This window comes from Nannobrachium achirus, assembly GCF_963921795.1.
Source record: "Nannobrachium achirus genome assembly, chromosome: 10".
Classification (NCBI taxonomy): domain Eukaryota; kingdom Metazoa; phylum Chordata; class Actinopteri; order Myctophiformes; family Myctophidae; genus Nannobrachium; species Nannobrachium achirus.
The window spans coordinates 43,693,852-43,716,993 of NC_137819.1; the positions used below are offsets into that span (position 1 = coordinate 43,693,852).

Here is a 23,142-nt window from a genome sequence, read left to right on the forward strand (position 1 = left end):
CGGGCTGAAATGCATGGCCAAGACAGTTTTAGCTTTTTAAATTTTTACTATTGTATTTGCATATTTTTTTTAATACTTTTTTGCATCATCTGTGAATTTTGCATAGCCACTAAATGTAATGCAATGCTTTGAAACGGAGAATTGCCTCAATACATCGAATTGCAATGTCATCAACCTCTGGATCAAACTTGTTCGCCATGAGGTGATGCTGTTGAAATGTCCACTGGAGGTCACCAGCCCCATATACACACACTCCTCTTCTAACCGTGGAAGTGCATGCAGGGTACGCATAGCCTTTCATTACATCACCTGCATGGCCATCCCAATTCACCAGGCGAGCAATGGCATTCATGTCAGACAGGTGGAACTTGTTGTGGGCAGGCACTGACCCAGGCACAGAGCTGATCCTGTTCAGAGTGGCCCACAGATGTTCATCCGGGGAATATGTGTCCTTGCACCACTCCATGAAATGCTGAATCTCCCTGTCTTCCAGCACGTGCTTTACAAAGTCTCTAGTGACCACAAAGTAAGCGTTCCCTGAGAACATGGGATTGATTGGTGGGGTCTTCCTGATTCCCGTGTTGGTGACAGAGTTCTCATGCTCAGTATTGGTAACTTTGTATTGGTACTGCCAGCGGCCCTTCTTGGAATCTGACACGTCCTCAGACTCCATACTGTTCTTTCCATTGAGCAGCTTCAGCGCTTGAACCATTTCTGCATTGGTCTTGATGGGTAGGTCTGCGCCGCAAGTGTTGAGAAGATACTTCCACTGGACAGGAGACTGCATCAGATCTTTCATGCAGTTTAGATCAGCTTGCACTCTAGACCAGGACGCGTATGTAACTCTTTCTAGTTTGCTGGCTATGAACACATTAGAGAAACAGGAAACGATTGCCCTCACAGCTTCCTGAAATCCCTCTGACGATTTCTCATCCATATGTACGCAATACACATTCTGAGGGTGGTACACGGCACGTAGCAGTCTCTCAAACATCTCCACATCTGCATGAATGACCATGGAGTAGGCAATGGGAAAGTCCCTCTCCTCTGCACTGAGCGGCACCGTGATAAACCCTCTGTTTTCTATGTAAGCGTCACAGTCCTTTGCCATGCTAAGGTAGAAATCATTTGACAGTCTCTCCCTCGATCCCAGGAGTCGAGCAATCTCATCATTCTTGTTCACCATGTCTCCCTGGATGATGGCCGAGCACACTGGCAGGTCCTCAAAGTATTCTTTTGGTATTCTTTGGCCAGTCATTGAGGGCAACTCAGACGCAGAATCTATCGGATGCAACAGTGGGTCCACTGTCGTTGGACGCAACTCGTTGGTCTTGCAGCAGGTGGGAGAAGATCTGTAGTTTACAGACAGGTAGTAAACAAACCAGCCGAGCCCTAGTAAAGTACTAAGGATGATCCAGCGATTTTTAATAAACCACTGCCATGGAAAGGGATTAAGGTAAATCTTAGGGTACATCTTTTCTTTGGCCTCGTAGTTTGGTTTTCGTCTACAGCTATGAAAAGCTAGGCTAGGGCTGCGCTGAGATAGCTGAAAATGATGTTCTCCCGCTAATAGGATAGAAGGCTCTTCGGTTCCAGGGATCTTTAATGAGGTTGAGGAGGTCTCTATTCTCAGCTTGACTCACAGACTCAGGGCCAAGTAAACTGCCACTATACGTTGCTTATATCCCATTGCTGATATCTACATCCGCTTCTGATGTCACTATGTCCACATGTGTCCTTTTATGGAGCTTCCACAGTACCTCCACCCATAAATGGTGTATATGACAGCCGATCTAACTGTGAGATTGTGATTTCCAACCTTGTGACGCCAGCTAAAATTCACTCTGACCATTTATGGAACTACTGCGGGTTTAATCCAGTTTACAAAAACAGCTATATTTTAGGTAGGGTGCGTGCGGATATTCGGTTACACGTTTAAACGGGCTGCCCCTATTCTTATTTCTTACTAACCTTTTGGAAATAAAATGTGGTTATTCTATTTTATATATACTAAAAGCTCTAGTCGGCGACCTGGCCAACTCGGGAACAATGTAAATAGGGAATGAAGGTCCCGCCCTTTAATGCAAACCCCATTATACCTGTTGTCATAGGATCCGTTTTGACCATTTGTTTACCTGTGTCCATTTATGCGAATATATGGAGATATCTGTCAACGTCCATTTTATGGCCATATATGGAGATCTCTGTAGGACCCGTTTTTGTGTCCATTTATGCCCATATATGGAGTTATGGAGATATCTGTATCTCTCTGCCTGTGTCTATTTATGCCCATATATGGAGATATATTTCTGTCTGTGTCCATTTTATGCCCATACATGGATATCTCTGTATCTGTCTGTCTAAGGACCCTGCAATAATACACAGCCTGCTTGCTTTGCCACCCGTGGGGAATGATGCCCCTCCGGTTGTTAGGCAATACCCATCATACCCGTTGTTCGTTTATTGCCTAGCGGACATCAGCGCATACGGAGAATCCAAACCTTTCGCGCCGGTTCCGGAGAATCGTGTCCATTTTATGCCCATATATGGATATCTCTGTATCTGTCTGTCTAAGGACCCTACAATAATACACAGCCTGCTTGCTTTGCCACCCGTGGGGAATGATGCCCCTCCGGTTGTTAGGCAATACCCATCATACCCGTTGTTCGTTTATTGCCTAGCGGACATCAGCGCATACAGAGAATCCAAACCTTTCGCCCCGGTTCCGTAAAATCGCATATTGGGTGGGGTCGAGGCCGGGCACTGCACTCTCTGCTGCGGCGGGGAACACGCGTGCCGAATTTGAAGCCGGTGGGAAGAACGGTTCTCGATATGTGCGGATTACATACATAATATACATATATACACACTGAGATTTTTTGTTGACTCATGTGCGTATGTGATGTCAGAGCCTTTTATGAAGTGATGTCACAATGAGTCAGCGCTTGCGCCGATTTCCTCTGGAACAGCCTGATGTCAACAATCAGCTCTGCATAAGGAGATTCCGAACGTTTCGCGCCGGTTTCGGAAAACCGCGCGTCGGGTCGGGTCGAGGCCCGGCACTGCACTCCGCGTCGCGGTGGGGAACGCGCGTGCCGAATCTGAAGCCGGTGGGACAAACGGTTCTCGAGATACGCGGATTACATACAGACAGACAGAGATTTGTCGCATTTATAGATAGATAATTTATATCTGCAAAGTAACTCAAGTTTTCAAATAAAAGTATTGGAGTAAAAGTACAATATTAGGATCCCAGATATTGTGGATTTGTTGTAAAAGTACATTACTTAAGTAAATGTACTTAGTTACTTTACACCACTGCCTGCTGTACTATCCTGTATCCTCCCTCCCTGCCCTCCTCCAGCTAGCACAGTCAGACACATTAGATTGGAGTGTCACGATCCAGGAGAGGAGTTTAAGGAGCGAGGTGCCTTGCCGGCACATTTTGCGGCGGCTCCCTAATGAAAGATCAATCAGTGATCTGCCTCATCTCCCCGGGACTCAGCCAGGCCCCCTCCACCCTTTTAATTGGCTCGTATCCGATCTATAACCATGAATGTTGGGAGGAGAGACAGGGGAGGAATGGTACAGGAGGATGGTTGTCGACAGATAGGTAAGTTGAGGGCGAGAGAAGAGGAATGGCGTGGGCTGAAAAGACACCAGAGGAGTTCGCGGTTTAGCAAAGATCGAGGAATTCTAGATGAGGAGCGGGGCGTTTCTCTACCTACGGTGTTTTCTGTGTTCAAAACGAGCAGTTTTGATTTGTGGAATCTCGGAGTTTCAAAGCCTGATGTGAGTGAGTGAGTGAGAGACTGAGTGTGAGAGAGAGTTTTTGATTTTAAAAATACCTTTATGAACTTGAAGTGAAGACGGGCCGCCACCAGTCCTTGTACTATTTGCACGGGATCTACAGACCCCACCCCTCGAGTTTTGTTTTTCCTTGTTATCCAAGTAGCCAGCTTGGCAACCGCCGACATAAAATTCAATAGGACATGGACACTTTTTTAGTCCTACTTTGGACCAAATACAAATAATTCTGAAGAAAAACACTCCCCCAACCCCATAAACCAAAATTTCAATAATCTAAAAAGACCCTCCAACCTGGTACACTGTAAAACAAAGAAAAAGAAAAACGATGCGCTAAAGTTTCCTCATGAGGACAAAAAAACACAGCCCAGCCCTTGACTATGAACAAGGTGTGCTATGTGTCTGTTTGTAGCTATCGCTCCATGTACTATCCTCCACTGGAGGTCAGCTGCCCGTTTTTCAACAGGCAGCCAGTACAGGGTCCGCCAGCAGCCTTTTTGGGACGTATCTGGGCCAAAAAAAAACAACCACCTCGACACTTTCATCTGTTCCAAGGATAGAGAGAGAGAGAGAGAGAGAGAGAGAGAGAGAGAGAGAGAGAGAGATATGGTGGAATGATGGTTTACATCCTGCATTCTCTCACTTTAACATCCACTGTCTTCTGTGCTTGTCTTGTTATCTCCGTTTAAGCAGGATAAGTAGGAAAAACAGACAGATTAATAGTTAGACCGAAGCTTTTGTGGAGACGGAGGTAAATAATAGTCGAAATAACATTACGCAGATATATAATAAAAGGTGATATACAGTACACGTTTTTCATGCCACTCTTTGCATCGCTGACTCAAAACTGTGTAACTCCCATTAGCCCTCCAGTACCATATCTCTCTGATACTTATTTTCCAACTCGGTTCTTTTCCTCTCTACTTTCTCCCTCATCTCATTTTTTCCCCGCTCCATCCTCCCCACTGTGCGTATCCTTGTCCTCCGCCCCCTCCCTTCTCATCCCAGATCCAGGTGATAAGCTTTGTAACGGAGCAGAACTGGGACTCCCTGGAGGTGTTTGATGGAGGGGACAATACCGACACCATGCTGGGCAGCTTCTCAGGTACCTCTGGGTGTGCGCATGCAGGGATGTGTGCGTGTTTTAAGTTTCTACTTTTTCCACCTCCACCACTGACGTCAGAGTACTTGGAGGATTGCAAAACATTGCTATTAACTAAATGGGGATGACGTTTGCTACACATGTTTGGCTTTGTAACGATGCCAAGTGGAGCTTCAGGTCCGTAAAAGGCAGGTCACAGTGAACCGCAGCCTGTGCTCTTCCTCCCCCGCTTCTTTAACTCATACAGTGCCTATCCCGAACTAGTTCGGGATAATTTGGGCCGTATTAACGTCCTGAGTGCCTATCCCGAACTAGTTCGGGATATAATTTTTTTTTCTTTTTGTAAAAAATTTTTTTTTTTTTTTTTTTAAGTTACTTTTTTTTTTGAACCCCACTATATTCTGTTTACACGGCCCGCGAGAACGTCGCGCCGCCGATATTTACCATCCACTCCAATGCAATCCAGGATCTTTAGAGCTCATTTTCTCTGTTCCAAGCATATCCATGAGGTGTGCAAGGTTTAATCATGGCTAAATCGCCGAAAATAGGTCTTCTAAAATGCTTGGTAGCCAATAGCTAACTTCAAGCTAACTTCATCCTGTTCCTGTAAATGAACAGAGGAAAGTGTTCTGGTGCATCATGGCTGCGCAGGGCTTGTGCATGTGCATGTAACAGTGTATCTTTATGATGAATTCTTTGGCCACTGGGCGCCCTCTAGTGGTGAAAGCTGGCACTGATAGGGTTAAAAAGGTTAGATTCCTGCGTGTTGAGTGTTTGTTTATAGAATTGACGGTTTACGGACACTTTAGGGCAGGGCATTCTCATTTTGTCTCTGACCGGAGCACTTAAAGTGTTATAGTTTAGAGCAGTGGTTCTCGAACCTTTTCATGTCAAGGACCCCCAAAAGGATATGTATTTGACCATGGACCCCCATCTGAAAAGAGTTTGTGCCAGGGACCCCCAGAAAAGAAGATTTATTTATTTATATATTCAAAAATAGCAGATGCAACAAGCTTGCAGCACGGCATGAATAGCCAAAGTATAAAATATGGGTAAAAGTGGTTAAAACGATGCTGATTAAGACATTTTGCAGGCGACCCCCCTGGTCCCCAAGGACCCCCGGGGGTCCCCGGACCCCATTTTGAGAGCCACTGGTTTAGAGTTTAATAATTACATAGAAAACTGTATTATGGACCTTCAACAAACAATGAGAGGAGGTAGCTAAAACCATGTCCCACACACAGAGGAACGCACACACAAAAGTTCTTTCGGGCTCGTCGGCCGTCAAATGTGCTTTTTCTCCTCTGTTGATAGAATTATTTTCTGCATTTTTACTGTTAGAGTGCTCAGTACTAAAACCACTATCACTCTTCTCCACCAGGCACGACAGTCCCAGCTCTCCTCAACAGCACGTCCAACCAACTCTACCTCCACTTCTTCTCTGACATCAGCGTGTCTGCTGCTGGATTCAGACTGGAGTACAAAAGTAAGAGTGAAGTGCTTCCCTCTACATCATATAATGTACGCTCACTTCTGATCTGAAACGGCCTCACTTTGTCAATTGAAAGGTTTCTGTATGAGAGCAAGTTGAAACATTTGCACAGAGAGCTGCATTTGAGCATTATTTTGCACCACACTATCCTACCGCTAAGCAACTAGCCACCACACAATTATTGAGATTCAATGATAGATATAGATAGACACACACTCACACGCACACGCAGATATAGCTTCGTCACGCGCAGTACCTGCAGCATATTATGCCTCGATGACATTTACGTAGGTTATTCTCACTTCTCTTTTTCTTCCACTTTGCCAGCGGTGTCGCTAACTAACTGTCCGGAGCCAGTGGTTCCTATGAACAGCATCAAGGTGGGAGAGCGTCTCCAAATGAACAACGTGGTTTCATTCCAGTGTGAGCCTGGATACACGCTACAGGTGAGACCCATGACCTTACTCCAACCGCTCTGGCAGTGGTTCTCGAGATTCTGTGCTCAGGGCACCCCTGTAAATAACCTTTTCATCCACAGCACCCCTAAATCACCCCTGAATTAGAGGATACATTATCGAAATCTTTCCCTCTAAGATACACTATGTTACAACGAAAACTTGAGAATATCCGTTTCCATTGGCACAGATTGAAAATTAGTTCATAGTTCATACTTGACATTTATCCACTTGAAACCCAGCACCCCTATTCTGGAGGGAATATTAGCCAAAAACAGCTGATCTACAAGCTCACAACACGTCGCAAAACAAAACGTCGCAAAGCGAAACGTTGCAAAGCGATGTGTTGTCAGCAAGTAGACCTGCTGCTTTTGGCGAAGATCGAAAAGGAACGCATCAAATACAGTGCATCTCCGGTATAAAGGGTCTAAGTGGTTAAACTGAAGTTATATTGATACATTCCAAATATTATCGAGCTACTCTGCAGCACCCTAGGCTCAGGGTACCCTATGGGTGCTACGGCACCCACTTTGAGAACTCCTGCACCCGCCAGGCAGGGTTAGGCACTACTGTACTTCTACCCTGCATGCACCCACTCTTTCACACACACACACACACACACACACACACACACACACACACACACACACACACACACACACACACACACACACACACACGCACACACACGCACATGCACATGCATTTACGCAGTACACACACACAGTTAAAACCTCCTTGTACTCAAATCTCAAAAGTTTTCAGGGACCTACTTTTTGCTGCAGTTAAAAGTCTACTGAACTTTTTTCGATTGAAGCTTCAAACGCGGTGTGAAAAGAATCCTCAAAACCCCAGGCGAATAAATGTACTATATCCTCTCTTGAACGCATGGTTGAGCACTAGAATTAGCATCGTGTTTTTCTTACCAATAGATGAATTGCATAGTAATTATTTAGGATAGAATGTAAGCCAAACAATTAAAGGTCCATACCGGCATCAATATAATTATGTCATTGTCTATTCATAGCTTTGGCCCTATATTATACAGAGGCCATTTTCCTATTAATGGCTTCATGTTTTAGATTTTGTGTTTGTCTGCATTTTCTCCAAAGTCATTAAAATGCTATCAAAGGTACCTGAATAAATGAGTCAAAGTTGACTGAATATCATTGCACAGTTAATAAATCATGGATCTTTTAATTTCATTTATAAATCAATCTTTACTCGAGGGAGAATTTTGGCTAGACATTGCAAATCTATTACTTTGAAATGCTTTAAAATGCACAGACATGATGTATGACAGAACTTTGACAAAACATTTGGAGATATCTCAAGCAAATTTCAAATCTCAGCAAGTCATACTTATTCATATCACGTTATACTTAAAATTCAAGCAAATGAAAGTATGCTTTGGAAGATGGTTGGCACCTGGAAGTAATGTCTATTAAATGTTGAGTCATAGGCAATGGGCTAAACATGCCTCAGTTATGGCTCTCTTGATGTTACATTCTTATTTCATTCACTGTGTTGAAAAATGTGCAAATGAAATGTGGCTCTTTATCCACCACTGCATGTTGGAGACCCAGCTACTCCAGGCTTATAGTGTCGAGGTGTCCACTCGCCGTCGTCACTGCTCAATGGTTGCCCACTGCTGCTAATAGTTAGGATGGGGTAAATACAGAGGACGAATTGCAAACAACTATGTGCAAATGTACTTGGCTAGCGTCAAGCATGACTCAAGTTTCAACACAGGTGGCAGGTGCACAGTCCAGAAGAGTTAATTTATACTAGCACTCACTTTAAATGTCCTTTGGGTACCTTTTATTTAAATAGGTACAGGCGAGCACATAAGAAGGCGATTCGGTAGAGCCTTCCTCAACACAGTAACACATCAAAGACAGACCATGTCTCAATTGTAAAAGCGGACCTGGGCGAGACACATTAATCACTTAAACCCTATATGGTTGACCGGAGTTCCTCAGGGCTTTACACTTGAATACCTCCGGTTTCCACGTATATATTAAATACCTTTGCTGTACTTTGCTATGTCATATAAAGATACAAATAAGTACCTTGCTGTGACTGCATTATCTCAGCATACAAGATTCATCTTTGGAGTTCGTCATTATTTATTGAAAGTGAGGACTTGAACACAACACGCACCCCTAGTCTAGCACCTCCTTGTTAATTTGTGTATGCCATGTTACTTACAACTAGGTGTTAGTACAATTAGACACGTTCATCAGTTAAAACTAGGATCTTGCCCGGGTGGTGTGCACAGTATTATGAGGGATTGAATGTAGGAGTCTCAGAAGTAATGTTGGAGAACCCCCGGACGTATCAGTGATGTCAGTCATCTCCAAATTTGGGCATTGTTTTTGCATGCGGATGTTACCATGACACATGCGCAGTACAGGCGGTGGTATCAGTGATGTCAATTTGGGCACGGTTTCACCCGTTTATGCCCATATATGGTGTTCCGTGTACAGGCCAGTATGTGATGTCAGTACTACTAGTACGTCAAAGTACTATAGACAGACAGATGGCGGACAGACAGACATTCCGTAAATTAATAGTTATTATATTACCAGACCAGTGCCCGTTGGGCAGAATATTCACCATTGATGTCCATTGTCCAGTTGTGCAATACCCGTTGTATCTGTCTGTCCTGTCTGTTTATCTGTCTTTTTTCTTCTTCTTTCGTGTATCATCTTCCTTGGTTGGCGACATTTTTATTTTATACTGTATGGTGTTCCGTGTCCAGGCTAGTCTGTGATGTCCTCTCCAAATGTGGGCACTGTAGTGATGTCAGTCAGTGATGCCAGTCAGTGATGTCAGTTGGGCATTGTTCCAGCATGCAGCTGTTACCATGGTGGCGTCGTGGCGACACTGTTTAACCACTTAAACCCCATCATTGGTATTGTGAGGAAAGCTTCCACTGACAATAGCAGACCGACAAGCTCACAATGCGACGCGCTGCGTCGCATTGTGAGCAGCTAACAGAAAAGACACTAGCATGGGACTCCGGATACCCATGTGGGGTTCATGTGGTTAATTAGTATCAGTGATGTCACCATGCAGACAGAAGGAAAGACAGACATTCGCTAAATTAACAGTTAGAATATATCTGCTTTAACTGACTGTAGGGATCATGTGTGGGGAACATTCAGAATTGGCATACTGGCTTAATTGGGAAGAAACGGGGGATAGAAGTCACAATATCTGAGATCTCTCTCTTTTTTAATCTGTGACTCGTATTAGGCTGGAAAGCCATCAGAGAGCGTTTCTTTTTTGTTACTAGCATAATGATCAATCTGCACCAGAACTGTCATTCGCCCCCTCTCTGTGTTTGTGCGTGTGTGTGTTTGTGTGTGTGCGCGCGTGTGTGTGATCATTTGATATTGTTGTGAAGCAATGCCTCTGCCTCATTGTTCTGTCACTTCACATGCACTGTAACAATCCCTGGTGTTAATTTCACTGTAAGCGTGTACAGATGGATCTCCATTGGTACATGCTTAGAGTCAAATCCAGACTTAGGATTTTACTGTGTTTGGCTCAGCAACAGAGCGTGCAAGGGAGACAGAGAGAAGAGGGGGGCTTCAAAGAGGCGACAGATGAGTGACAAGGAAGAGAGCAAATTAACTGATTTCCTGATCTCTTTTTGTGCATTGGTCTAATGTTCCTGTGTGTGTGTGTGTGTGTGTGTGTGTGTGTGTGTGTGTGTGTGTGTGTGCGTGTGCGTGTTTTGCATTGCAGGGGAACTCTCACATATCCTGTATGCCTGGAACAGTACGGCGATGGAACTATCCACCTCCTCTCTGCATAGGTAAAGAAATCCCTACCTCTTTTCTCTTACTCTTTCTATCTCAATGCTTTTTCCTCTCTCTCTCTTCTTTATTTCTACCACCTCCCTCTTTTCCCTTTCCTTTTGCCCTACCTGTTCCTCCTTATCTCTCCCTCCCTCCCTCCCTCTCCGCTCTCTCCTCCTTCGTGTTTCTTTCTCTTTCGTCGGGGATCTTGCCTGCCACCCACGCCCCAAGGTAACAGGCCTGTAGCGGTGACAGCTGATTATTCCACACATTATACAAGCCTCTCAGGCCAAGGTCCCTGTGGGCACGCCGCGAACGCTTGCCAACCCACCCACATCGCTTGCCTTTTGAATAGCGGCAGCAATTGATTTTCCACATAGGCGACAGCGATACATTTTTACCCCTCCCTCCTCCCCCCGCCCTGAAAAGGGTGGGTTAATATGTTTTTTCCGCACGTTCCTCCTCTTCACTCCTTCACTCCTCGTCAGATGATGGATAGATTAACAGCGTGGCAGATGCTACGGCGTCGCCGGGAGCCAGGCGACGAGAGGTGTGCGTGGTATATATCCGTGTGCAAAACATCTTGCGCTCTTGTGAAACGCTTCATGTAGCTTTGCTTGCTGTTTTTGATGCGACGCTCTTCATGTCTTGCATGACGAAAAACATAGAAAGTTGAAATATGGAGAATGGTTTCTGCCCGATAAACATCTTGCGCTCTTGTGAAATGCTTCACGTGGCCTAGCTCTCTCTCTCTCTCTATATATATATATATATATATATATATACTGTATATCGTCGTTGTCGGGTGAAAACCTTGTATGTCCAAAACCGTTCGTTTTGCATTTATCATTTAAAGAAATGTAAACTAGTCAAAACAGCCGATCTACAAGCACACAACGCCTCGCACCGCTGTTTTTGTGCGACGGCCTTGTATGATGAAGCAGGGTTTTACTTTGCGAAAGAACGTACAAATGTGAAACTTGGAGATACGAGGTTTCCACCCGACAACGGCGATATGCTCTTCCAAAGCCAAACTCTGAGGCACGGCGTGCTCAAGGCTCGCTTCATCTGGCGCTTATTCGGTGCTCGCTTGCCTCAGCGCTCCGTGAGAGAGAGCGCCTTGACAAACGTGTTCCACTTATCGGAACGACCTACTACTGCCTAATTAGTTCCATCTCTGGCCACGATTGGTTAAAGTAGGGAGGGTTGAAGATTCATCGCGTTTACAGGCATCAGCAGTTTGCTGATTACCCCCGGCTTTTTTTCTGCTGGCACAGGCTAACACTTAACCCCCTCGCTTTATTCCGCACAGGAACACTGTGGTAGCAGCCGCGCTCCGCTCTCTCTCCCGTCTTCTGAGTTATGTAGGCCGTTTGTCCCATTTACCTCCTCTTCCACCGCGCACTTGTTCCTCTCGCGCTCATTCCCTCTGTCTTTATTTACCTGACTCAGCTGTATCCTTCCACTCGTCAGGTTAATTTTGTTGTCTCGGGAGCTCTCTCTATCTCCCTCTCTCTCCCCCCTCGTATCCCTCCACGTTCTATTATCTTTCCCCGCCCCCACCACCACCACTGCCACCCTCTCGCGTTCACTTTATCAAGCACTGTCCGTGACACGGTTTGAGTCTTGTTCCACTGTTCCACTTGGGGAACCAGTTAAATCCATCAGAGGTTTAAGATGAAAGGGGAAGCAGTGCAGAGGGGAGAGAGTGGTGGGCTGAGATATGAGGCTGCTTCCAAAGTGCTCCCAACCCCTTTGATACTTTAGAAGAGGTGAAACTGACCTATTTTATGAAATGCCGCCTCCTGAACTGTCAGTTGAGACGACAACTATACCTTCTGTTTTTTTTCTCTCTCTCTCTTTCTTTTCTTGCTTTTTCCTACTGTAGATGAAGAGTTTTCGATAACTAGGTCAGAGGTGTTTTGAACGTTGTCACCTTTCTAAGAGGTTAATGAACTAATCTTCAACGTTTATACAGTGCTCAATAATTTGGGCATTACTGTTATGGAGGGTAGATGTGGCAATACACCTGAGAGCAACGACAATGTACGTAGGAGTCAGGCCAATTGCTTTTAATGAATTGTTTTATTTTAATGAAATTATTTACGGAGAGAGAAAATAATATTATTATTTTACAAAAATACAAAAATAATCTCTGTCATTGTGAAAACTGTTAGGGATACTGTTGAATGCAGAACACTTCTGTATTACTCTGGGTCGCAGTTCCTGCCCCAGGGGGAAAAGGAAATCACCTGCCAAACTTCCTTAGAAATTCACCTGTTGGATTTAGTTAAAAGAAAAACATAATTCTGAATGTCATAAGTCTGAATGTATTGTGTTTAAGCATTACGTTAACCCCATGCACCAGCATGTTAATGGTACATCCTGTCTGATCCTGTGCTATAGCTCAATGTGGCGGAATCCGGGAGGAAATGGAAGGGATGGTACTCAGCCCCGGTTTCCCTGGCAACTACCCTAGCAACAGCGACTGCACCTGGAGGATCTACCTGCCAGTTGGTTATGGTGAGAGATACGCATGGAAGGATGGGAGCCTTGGTACAAAGCATGCTGCCCTGGGGCGCTTCCACACATTTTCCCATTGAGTTAATGCAACGTTTTCAGGCCAAGGACCCCTTAGTCGAGAGAGAGATGAAGCAGGGACCCCCCACAACCTTTTCATAGATTCCATATAGTTTTGTTGTTTGACAGCACCATCATCAGTGTATTTTGGATTCCTGTCAATTTGGTCTTTTCAGATATTTAACCACTTGAACTGTCAGTACTTAATACACTTGACATTTCACTCTGTACTTAGTCTGCTCTTTTCCCCTCTACACCAAACCTCTTTGCCAAAAATAGCCGATCTGCTATTTTTGGCTAAAGTTCTCAGAATAAGGCCACTAGGGTCCAAGTGGTTGATATAAAAAAGGAGAAAAAGGTTTCTGTCACACAAAGATTTGGATGACCCCCAATAGTAACTCTTGAGGACCCCCTGTTGAAGACCCTTGAGTTAATGGGTTAACCGCTAAAACTTAGACGGTACTAATTAAGGGGTCTAATGTATATTTGGTCTCCTCCTTTTTTTTCTCCTTTGAGAGTTTGTAGATCTGCTATTTTCGGCAAAGGTATAGCCTATGATGACATTACCAGAATAGTGACCGTAGGGTTCATGCGGTTCATTTGGTTCATTCCCAGGAGCCCATGTTCAGTTCCTGAACTTCTCCACCGAGGCCAACCACGACTTCCTGGAGATACGCAACGGACCCCTGGAAACCAGCACTGTCATCGGCCGCTTCAGCGGGCCGGACATCCCCAACTCCCTGCTCACCACGTCACACGAGACCACCGTCTACTTCCACAGCGACCATTCGCAGAACAAACCGGGCTTTAGGTTCGAGTACCAGGGTAAGAGACCATTCTATGAATGGATACTGTCATGTACTGTAGATCAGTGGTTTTCAAACTTTTTGTGCCCACAGCAATGGGCAAGTCGAAATCACAAGGCACACCTGTATTCATAGCGAACATTGTTTAGTAATAATAATAATGAATTACATTTTCACCCATAACATGCTCAAAATTGAAGTGGTTGAAATCTATATTTTTGGGGTACGCAAAAGTACTGATGTAAAAAATCCAAAGGCACAACTGGACTTGTCGCTTATGTCACATCGCCTTAACACACCGTTTGGGAACCACACGGATTTAGAAAAAAAAATAACAATAGACAGCTGGGACAAGTAAATGAGAGGAAAATTGGTGTTGGCAGCTGTCCTGATCACACCTTTGAAGATGTTAAAAATGTTGGAAACGTTGGTTTCTAATTAACGCATCCACACGGCAAGGCGTGTGTGACTGCTTCATCTTTTTAAATAGGATTCAAACATTAAAACATTTTGGAAAAACACACACACGTAGATACTGTATCGCAGATTTGTATTGATGATGCATTGGATAATGCTGAAGGATACAACCGTCCTGGTAAAGTAAAACTTGACCGCAGCCTTTTGCTGAGTACTTCCAGTGTGCAGCGTGTCTGGCCATTATGGAAAGCACTCAGTGGCTGCTGTGTCATTTGAGCAGAGTGATTGCATTTGATTTGGGGACAGAGGATGGTGAATGCACTCATAATGAGAGGTATTTGCCTGAACCGCTGCAATCCGGGAGCGACTGAGAGACTGAAAGAGGGGATTAATCATGACTCACAGAAGCCCATTGGTAATTCATTGTCACCAGGAATAATGCATTTTTAATCACCTGTTAGTTTAATTACACCTTAATAGCGCCACTTTGCTGTAGGCTGGACTTTCAAGCCCAAAACATTACTGAATTACCTGGCATTTATCGTCACCTCACCGAATTTTCAGGTGCGGAAAGTTGGAGAAATTGAAATTGTTAGTTTCAATTGCTGCATTCGGCTTCACAGTTCACCCATTTGGAAACCCTACTGTGGTCCGTTTACTTCTCAAATGCTCTGGCAGAAGACTGCAGTAGTAACAGTGTCGAAATGTGCTTTACAGCCTCTGAAAAGCTTATTTTGGCCCACTGTCATTAAAGATGGTGTGAGTTCCTCCAAAAGTAAGCTACAGTATTGTGGACACTTGTATTGGGGTTCACAGTTCACCTATTTGGACACCCTAAAGTGGTCAGTTTACTCAAATCTACTGGGGAAGACTGCAGTAAAATGATAAAAATGTGCTTTTCAGCCCACTGACATTGTTAGGTAAGTGCACTACATAATTTGTATTTTATTTTTTTTTGTGAGAAGAGAGAGAGTAGAGGTAGGGTAGAGCAGGAGAGGGAAGGATAAAATAAAATAACACACGATACAACCGGGTAAAACAATAAAAGATACATACACAGATAGTGTAGTGGCAGGTACGCATCAAACCAAATCATGCAGAGGCAATGAAATGCCATTGTTACTGTATATATACGAACTTTCACACCGAACAAGAGTTGGTCTCCATCAGGGGTGTCACACTAAATTCTGGGCCCTGGGTACAAGGATTCACTTCAATTATTTTGTGCTTTAACTATTGAAAAATAGCAGATATACAAGCTCACAGCGCGGCACCGAGTGCTGCGCTGCGAGCTTGTAGATCTGCTATTTTTGAAAAATCTTGAAAATGTGTGAGTCTTTGAATATTTCAAATCCTTCTACGGTTTTTTGAAAACCCTATGTTTCTATGTCAGTGGTGCTCATACTTTTTCATGTGAAGGACCCCCAAAATTGTATGTATTTGGCCACAGACCCCCATCTCAAAATATTTAGTCCCTGGGACCCCCCCAGAAGCAAAATTTGAGTTACACAATGTTCGCTTAAAAAATACATATATTCAAAGATATGCACACATTTTCACGACTTTTTCAAAAAATAGCAGATCTACAAGCAGCGCACACGGTGCCGCGCTGTGAGCTTGTAGATCTGCTATTTTTCAATAGCTAAAGTATATAAAATAATTAAGGCCCCCCTTTGGGCCCTAGTCCCACTTTTCCCCCCCTTGTGACGCCCCTGGTCTCCATGGAGATCTCACCAGCACATGCCTACAGTGTGAGGCCTTGTTTACCTCTGTGGTGTTTTCCTGCTGACCGCCAGGTCTAATGTAACAGGCTCAGAAAGCCGCTCCAGTTTATTTATTTTGTTGTATTATACATTTTTATTTATCATTACTACAAGCCGGCGGATCAAAGGGCTGTGGCGTGCATTCACATAATTAGGTGTATATTAGCATATAAATCAAGCATTATATTTGGAAAATCCCCCCCCCTCCCCTCGCCGTTTGCAGTGTTTGCTTGACTTATCTTGCACAAAGGGATGCTGTGATCCATAGAAATCAATTTCTTAAGTCATATTTATATCCCAGCCCTTCAAGGCTCACTGCCTGCTTTTGTATCCAGTTGGGGAAGAGAGAGAGAGAGAGAGAGAGAGAGAGAGAGAGAGAGAGAGAGAGAGAGAGAGAGAGAGAGAGAGAGAGAGAGGGAGAGGGAGAGAAAGAAAGAAAGAAATAGGGGCTGGAGAATAATTTACCCACTCTGCTTCTGATGACTGTGCCAAACTCTCTAGCCTGCCCCTGGCACAATTTGTGTTTGGTACAAAAAGTTTCTCCAAGAACACCCCCGTAGCTTGATGGTAACAGACAGTAATAGATAGGACGGGTGGGTGGGGGGTAGAGATCAGGAGTGCTGCTGATGAGAGAGAGAGAAAGAGAGAGATCTGCCAAAGAAAGAGAGAGAACATGGCGATGTGAGTTGAGGAGGCAAGACTCCCCCGGTATCACACTATACTGATGTCTGACTGAGTAGTATTCACACATCCAGAGAAATTAATTCTTGCTCCACGAGAGTGTTGTGTAGACGCCCACGTTTCATGGATGCCAACAGTGATGAGAATCTAAATATATATAAAAAAAAAACTGCAGGTGGGGTGGCAGCAGGTATTTTGTACCAATAGAATCTACCTGCCCTACCTAGAGTACATACATACATACATAGGCTACATCGGACATAACTCGATACCAGCAGGTTGGGCTGAAAGTCTAATGATTAACAGGGACGCTGCCGAGGCAGACACTGGAATGGGGTTTCGTGCTGTATTTCAATGTGACTCCCCATTCTGGTAGGCCAGTAAGGACCTACGGGATCATAGCTATGGAACGATAACAGTGATAATAACAGCCCCAAACTAGGTAGGTAGATAGTTAGGTAGGTAGAGATAGGTACAGTACAGTAGGTATAGGTAGGTACATGCATATATACCGCTGCATTGACAGAGCGACACTGAATATAGAAACAGTCGATTCTTATTTCAGACATTCATCCAACGCAACGCTGACCTTGTTATCTGCCGACACACACCTGCCACTGGAACATCTAATTGATGTATTTGCTTGCGCACAGCATTAAGCTCAGGGCCGGCCCAAGCCTTTTTTGGGGCCGTAAGCAGAATTTGATTTGCCCCCAAGCTTTCTCTCAACCAGCACACATTTTCGATTAAACTTTTGCCATTCATTTCAGCAAATCGTACGGTACGAGGTGGCAATCGTTGACTGTACTTCTTATCTTCTTATGTTTCCATGGATCCCTCCATAGCGCCAGCTGCCAGATAGCCTTTTGTTAGAAGTCTTGTACTTGATACAGTCACAACAACTCATTTGCTCCCCACTGCCTACAGTACAACAATAACTTTCAAATGGCCTGTCTACCTCTTCCTTAAAACACAACAGTGTTATACTTACCAGAGTCAATCAGGCGCTCTGTGCGACCGTATAGCTTTACTGGCCATTTGTTCCAATTCTTGTATACTGTACAACAATTACATTAGAGAATGTTAAATATGCATACAAATGCACACAAAAATATTGTGTATAAAAATATTTAATCATATTTGTGCTTGTCGGGTAGCTTGTGTACATTTAATACAGTAGCAGTAGCAGCTGTTGTTTGTTGAAAATCAATTCTAAAGCTCGGTGTGCTGTAAATGTTGAACGCCACTTCTAAATAATGTAACAGCACTACTCTATTTTCGTATTTTAGAATTAGGATTAAGGCATTTAGTTGAAGAAGAAAGGAGACACATTTTTCATAGATGATTCAAGAATCTTTGAAAAGTACCGTGCTTCCAGATTCTCTTTTTTCTTCTTATTCTTTTTTTCTTGTTTGTCAGGTTTAGTTTGGATATTGTTATATACATTAAACTAGTCAGGCTGGCAAATCTCACCAGGGCTTAACAAATGTGCTGAATGTATGTATGTATTTATTTTTCTTGCCACTGTACAGTGCATAATATATTGTGTAAGATAACTCTGGCCCCCCACCCCCTGATGGCCACGGTTGGGAGTCAGGACCCTAAGCGGCCGTGTACAGTAGTTCGCTTATGCCTCAAGGCGGCCCTGATTAAGCTGCAGCTACGTTTCACAGTTAGCAAAGGCCACAAATTGGCTCCACAAGCGAGGCAGTTTGGCAGAGTCATTAAAAGCATACCCTGACTGTCTCTCTCTCTCTCTCTCAGCGCGTGCCCCCTGTTTTGTATGCAGATCTGTTGCTCATGATTCTAATCTGAGCCCATGATCTCAGCTATTTAACAGTCAACTGCGGCTAAGTTTGCAATTATGCACAACATAAATGAAGAAATAATTGGAAGAGTTTTATCTGTGAAGGGCAATGTTATCACAGTTATTTTACTTAGTTTATATTCTTATTTCTGTCTCTCTCTCTCTCTCTCTCTCTCTCTCTCTCTCTCTCTCTCTCTCTCTCTCTCTCTCTCTCTCTCTCTCTCTCTCTACCACAGCCTACGAGCTACAGGAGTGTCCAGACCCAGAGCCTTTCCGTTATGGAGTGGTGGTCGGCGCGGGCTACAACGTTGGTCAGTCCATCTCCTTTGAATGTCTCCCCGGGTATCAGCTCATGGGACGCTCCATCCTCACCTGCGAGCACGGCACCATCCGCAACTGGGACCATCCCTTTCCTCGCTGCGAAGGTACAGGACTGTGAACTGTTGCATGGTTCTCTTCAGTGGTGGAAAAAGTACCCAAATGTTTTACTTAAGTAAACGTAGCAATACCACAATATAAAAATACTCTGTTACAAGTAAAAGGCCTGTGTTCATAATGTTATAGTCAGTGTTGAGGAAGAAAACGAGTTACTAATAATAACGTTACGTAACGAAAGTACTTTTCTCGGTAACTAATAACGTAGTGCGTTACCTTTCCCATTCAGTAACGCCGTTATAGTTACTGTGGTGTAAAGGGGCTCGTTACTCCGTTTTTTTTTCTTGTGATCAAAATGAGCTCTCACAGTAACATGAACATGAATCTTACTGGCCGCTCTCACACTAACTTGAGTCAATGCACGTTGCAGAGGGGTGATGATTGGTTAACCTACTGTACAATCCTAGGATAAGCCAATCAGAGACGGCCTTTTATTACATATATATATTTATATATATATATATATATATATATATATATATATATATGTCACGGTTTGTTAGAGAAACAGGACGGTCGAGAAACGGAGCACTCGTGGTGCCGCACGGGGCGGAGCAAGCGCTCGCCACAACGTCGTCCTCCAGGCGGAGCCGCTCGATTGTCCACGACATTGCAAGCGGCGCGAAGGCCAGCGGACCTTGGTCCTGCTCTTCCCCCCCGAGCGCGCAGGCGCGAGTGGCCGCGAAGAGCGGGCCAGGGCCGCGCGGCCGGCGGAGCGCCGCGCGAGTTACGAAGCCGTGGTGAATGCAATCGTTATATTTATGCCCAGGCCGTAAGGCCTGGGCAAGCCCACGATAAACGCCCTGTCCAAGTGACTACAATGGAGCTAATGGCTAAGCTAGGCTAGGCTAGGTTAGGCTAGGCTAGGCTAGGCTAGTAAATAAAGAAAGAGAGTCGCAAACGAGTGACGTCAGCGCCTTCACTAGTGAATGGCAGAGCAGTGGCTGTCGTCGCCATCTGGTGGAAAACAAGCGCTCTTACAATGAACGTCCTGAGTTACCCAAACATACTGTAACATATATATATACACACATATATTTAAGTAAAGTAAAAGTAACTAGTAACTAGTTACTTTGAGAATTTAGTAACTAGTAACGTAACTAGTCACTTTTTCAGAGCAGTAACTAGTAAAGTTACTAATTACTTTTTAAAAGTAATTTGCCCAACACTGGTAAAAGTAAAAAAGTATTGGCATCAAAATGTACTTAACGTACCAAAAGTAAAAGTACAAAATGTTCTGTGCAGCCTGCCCTAACACAGGCTGATATTGGTCATCACCAAACAGATATAGCCTTTTTTCATAGCCCACCCCCGCTCCCCATAGTGCACAGCTTATATTATTTCAGTTTGAAATAAAACTCCGGGGCGTTGAGGACATTTTGGAATGCAACTCTATGTAACTTTAAAATGGATAACTTTACTCATTCGTAGCCGATCCCGAGAATACTCGCGGAAAATACTCGAGTATTTAGAGTGCCGATCCTGCGAATACTCGCGAAATATACTGTATATACAGTAAAGCTGGCAAGCTTACCGTACCGTCCGTTGGAAAGTGCTGGCACGGGTGGACTCGCCGATTCATCATCATCGCGCATCCACGTGCACACAATAGTGATCCCTTAACATGGAAGCCGACGGTCATTCTCATCTTTGATGTCCATTTTCTCCAAAAAACACTTTTGATGCCAAGGATGGCATTGGATTTTCGCTAAAATAGTACAAGCTGAAAGGCATCGATCCGCCATTATTACTGTGTACACATTGGACGACAAGACTTCCGGGTAAAAAAAAGGGTCGTCAAAAAGGAATTGTTTGTGCAATCTACTTCCGGCCTTCAAAATAAGAGACTGGCCGTGGACGGAGCCTGCGAACGGCAGCTTGGACATTTTAACCCGTTCATGTCTGGATCACTAAATGAGTTTACTATTATTTCCAAACAATTGCGAACTAAAACTAATGTTTAGAGAACAAAACACATTTATGTGGAACGGATATTGTGGGGTAAAAAAAACAGTGAAAGATAACTTTTGTTTAAGTATAAGTTGGAGGAGTATGCACATGACATCATCATCATACCCGGAAGTTATGCAGGAACGCCTACTGAGTGGCAAAAAAATACTTTTTGGCCTTGACTGTCCATACATCCAAACAGAACTTTGCCACTCTATTTGCCATTCACTTTATGCATGTGCATACCCTCTATACGTTATAAACATTCAGTAACATGTTAACTTAACAAGCAAGGCTTTCACCCATAACCAGAAACATTTAAACACACACAGACGCACACACAATATAAAATCACTTCCTGTTACATCACCATGTTGAGACTGGTGGGTGTAATAGCGATTAACCATTATGAATAATTCAGATTAAACGGAATTCCCATTCTCCATTACAGAAGCAAAGTGCTCTTCGCTCTCTTCGAATCGATACTGCGTCAAGGGGGCTGTGGAGAGAAAGAGGGTGGAGGCAGCGGGGCAGGGGTGGGGTGGCGTGGTCTAGTGAATAGGAAAAGAAAAGAAAAGATAAATAAAAAACCCTAATGAGTGCTTTCTCCACCGTGCCTTGTCCTTGACCTAAATTCTCACGCTCCTGCTGTCAATTATTCAATAAGACAGGAAAATTACATAGAGCCACAGAGGCGATGGCCATGAGTCTGGCCTTTGAATGCATGAGCAAGGAGATAGATGTTGGAGAAGAGAGAGAGAGAGAGAGAGAGAGAGAGAGAGAGAGAGAGAGAGAGAGAGAGAGAGAGAGAGAGAGAGAGAGAGAGAGAGAGAGAGAGAGAGAGAGAGAGAGAGAGAGAGAGAGAGAGAGAGAGAGAGAGAGAGAGAGAGGGGATGGGGGGGGGGGGTTGCAGTGAGAGTGGATGGATAACAATCTCTTACACCTATTCAGTGTGTTAAGACCTGCTAAAGCCTCAGCCCTTTCTATATTAGAGCAAACCTGGCTGCGAAGATATTCAGCGAATCACTGAGTCCCACATATCGTCGTTGTCGCGTGGAAACCTTGTAGGTCCAGACCGTTTGTTTTGTATTTATCATTTTTAAAATGATTTAAACCAGTGAAAACAGCCGATCTACAAGCACACAACGCCTCGCACCTTTTCGCTACTTTTGTGCGACGGCCTTGTATGATGAGAACGTACACATTTGAAACTTGGAGATACGAGGTTTCTGCCCGACAGTGACTATAGCGACCTTAAGCAACTCTACGGCAACGGCAGATGACAAACGGTAACCAGAAATGATCCGCGCTCGATAGATAAACCTGCCGTCTACCACGGCAGAAGGTCCCTTCCCACGTAGCGCCTACTCCGTCTGCTGCATGTACGCGTCGCCATGGGAACCAAAGCGTTCAGTGAAAGGGGTGGGAACCCGTCGCCGCCGAGGCATTGCTTAACCATTTTGATCGCTACGGCGATTACGTCATAGAAGCCGTAGTCCCCCTGGCGTTGCCGTCCTGAAAATCATCTAGCTTAAAGTCGCTAATATAGAACGTGGGCATGTGTGTAAATGTGTGCGCACGCAGAGGCACTCCACACAAAGCATGCACAGTACACGTACAGTAGTGTTTTTGTGTGTGTGTGTGTGTGTGTGTGTGTGCGCGCGTGCGTGCGTGCGTGTTTCTACCGTATGGATTCATATTATGTACGGTACATACTCACTGGTATATATCTCTGCTGTCGGACCGAAACCTCCTAACTCCAAAATGTTATTAGCTCAAGAAAGTGGAGTTAGGAGGTTTTGACCAAAGGGCTTTTTCATTGGTTCAATATTATTTTAACCATCATTCAGATGTAAAGGGTGTTCAATATCCCTCTAAAACCACAAAAAGTTAAGAGTTAAGAGGTTTTGTCCAGACAGTGACAGGTATGTGCGTGTCTTCTTGACATGTTTAGAGCGGTTGCGTTGCTCCTCTTTTCCTTTGTGCGCTTTGTGTTGGGCTGTCTGACGTGCAGCATCAGAAGACGGCCCGCCGCTTC

General features: G+C 44.4%; 2 protein-coding genes across 2 annotated transcripts in view; one reads left to right on the forward strand and one right to left on the reverse strand.

Moving 5' to 3' along the window:
• csmd2 (CUB and Sushi multiple domains 2) overlaps positions 1-23,142 on the forward strand; it is a gene marked incomplete at its 5' end in the record, with an annotated part of 568,918 nt that overhangs the window by 376,186 nt on the left and 169,590 nt on the right. Inside the window, 7 exons of the mRNA XM_080735514.1 lie at positions 4,816-4,912; positions 6,291-6,395; positions 6,729-6,847; positions 10,613-10,682; positions 13,072-13,188; positions 13,861-14,070; positions 18,956-19,144. Coding sequence (XP_080591640.1) covers positions 4,816-4,912; positions 6,291-6,395; positions 6,729-6,847; positions 10,613-10,682; positions 13,072-13,188; positions 13,861-14,070; positions 18,956-19,144 — 907 coding nt within the window. The remainder of the gene's footprint in view (positions 1-4,815; positions 4,913-6,290; positions 6,396-6,728; positions 6,848-10,612; positions 10,683-13,071; positions 13,189-13,860; positions 14,071-18,955; positions 19,145-23,142) is intronic.
• On the reverse strand, positions 110-1,262 carry LOC308292319 (beta-1,3-galactosyl-O-glycosyl-glycoprotein beta-1,6-N-acetylglucosaminyltransferase 3-like; the record flags this gene model as incomplete). Its single annotated transcript, XM_080734635.1, has 1 exon — positions 110-1,262. The coding sequence occupies exon 1, from the start codon at positions 1,256-1,258 to the stop codon at positions 110-112; it is 1,149 nt and encodes a 382-aa protein (XP_080590761.1). The 5' UTR covers positions 1,259-1,262.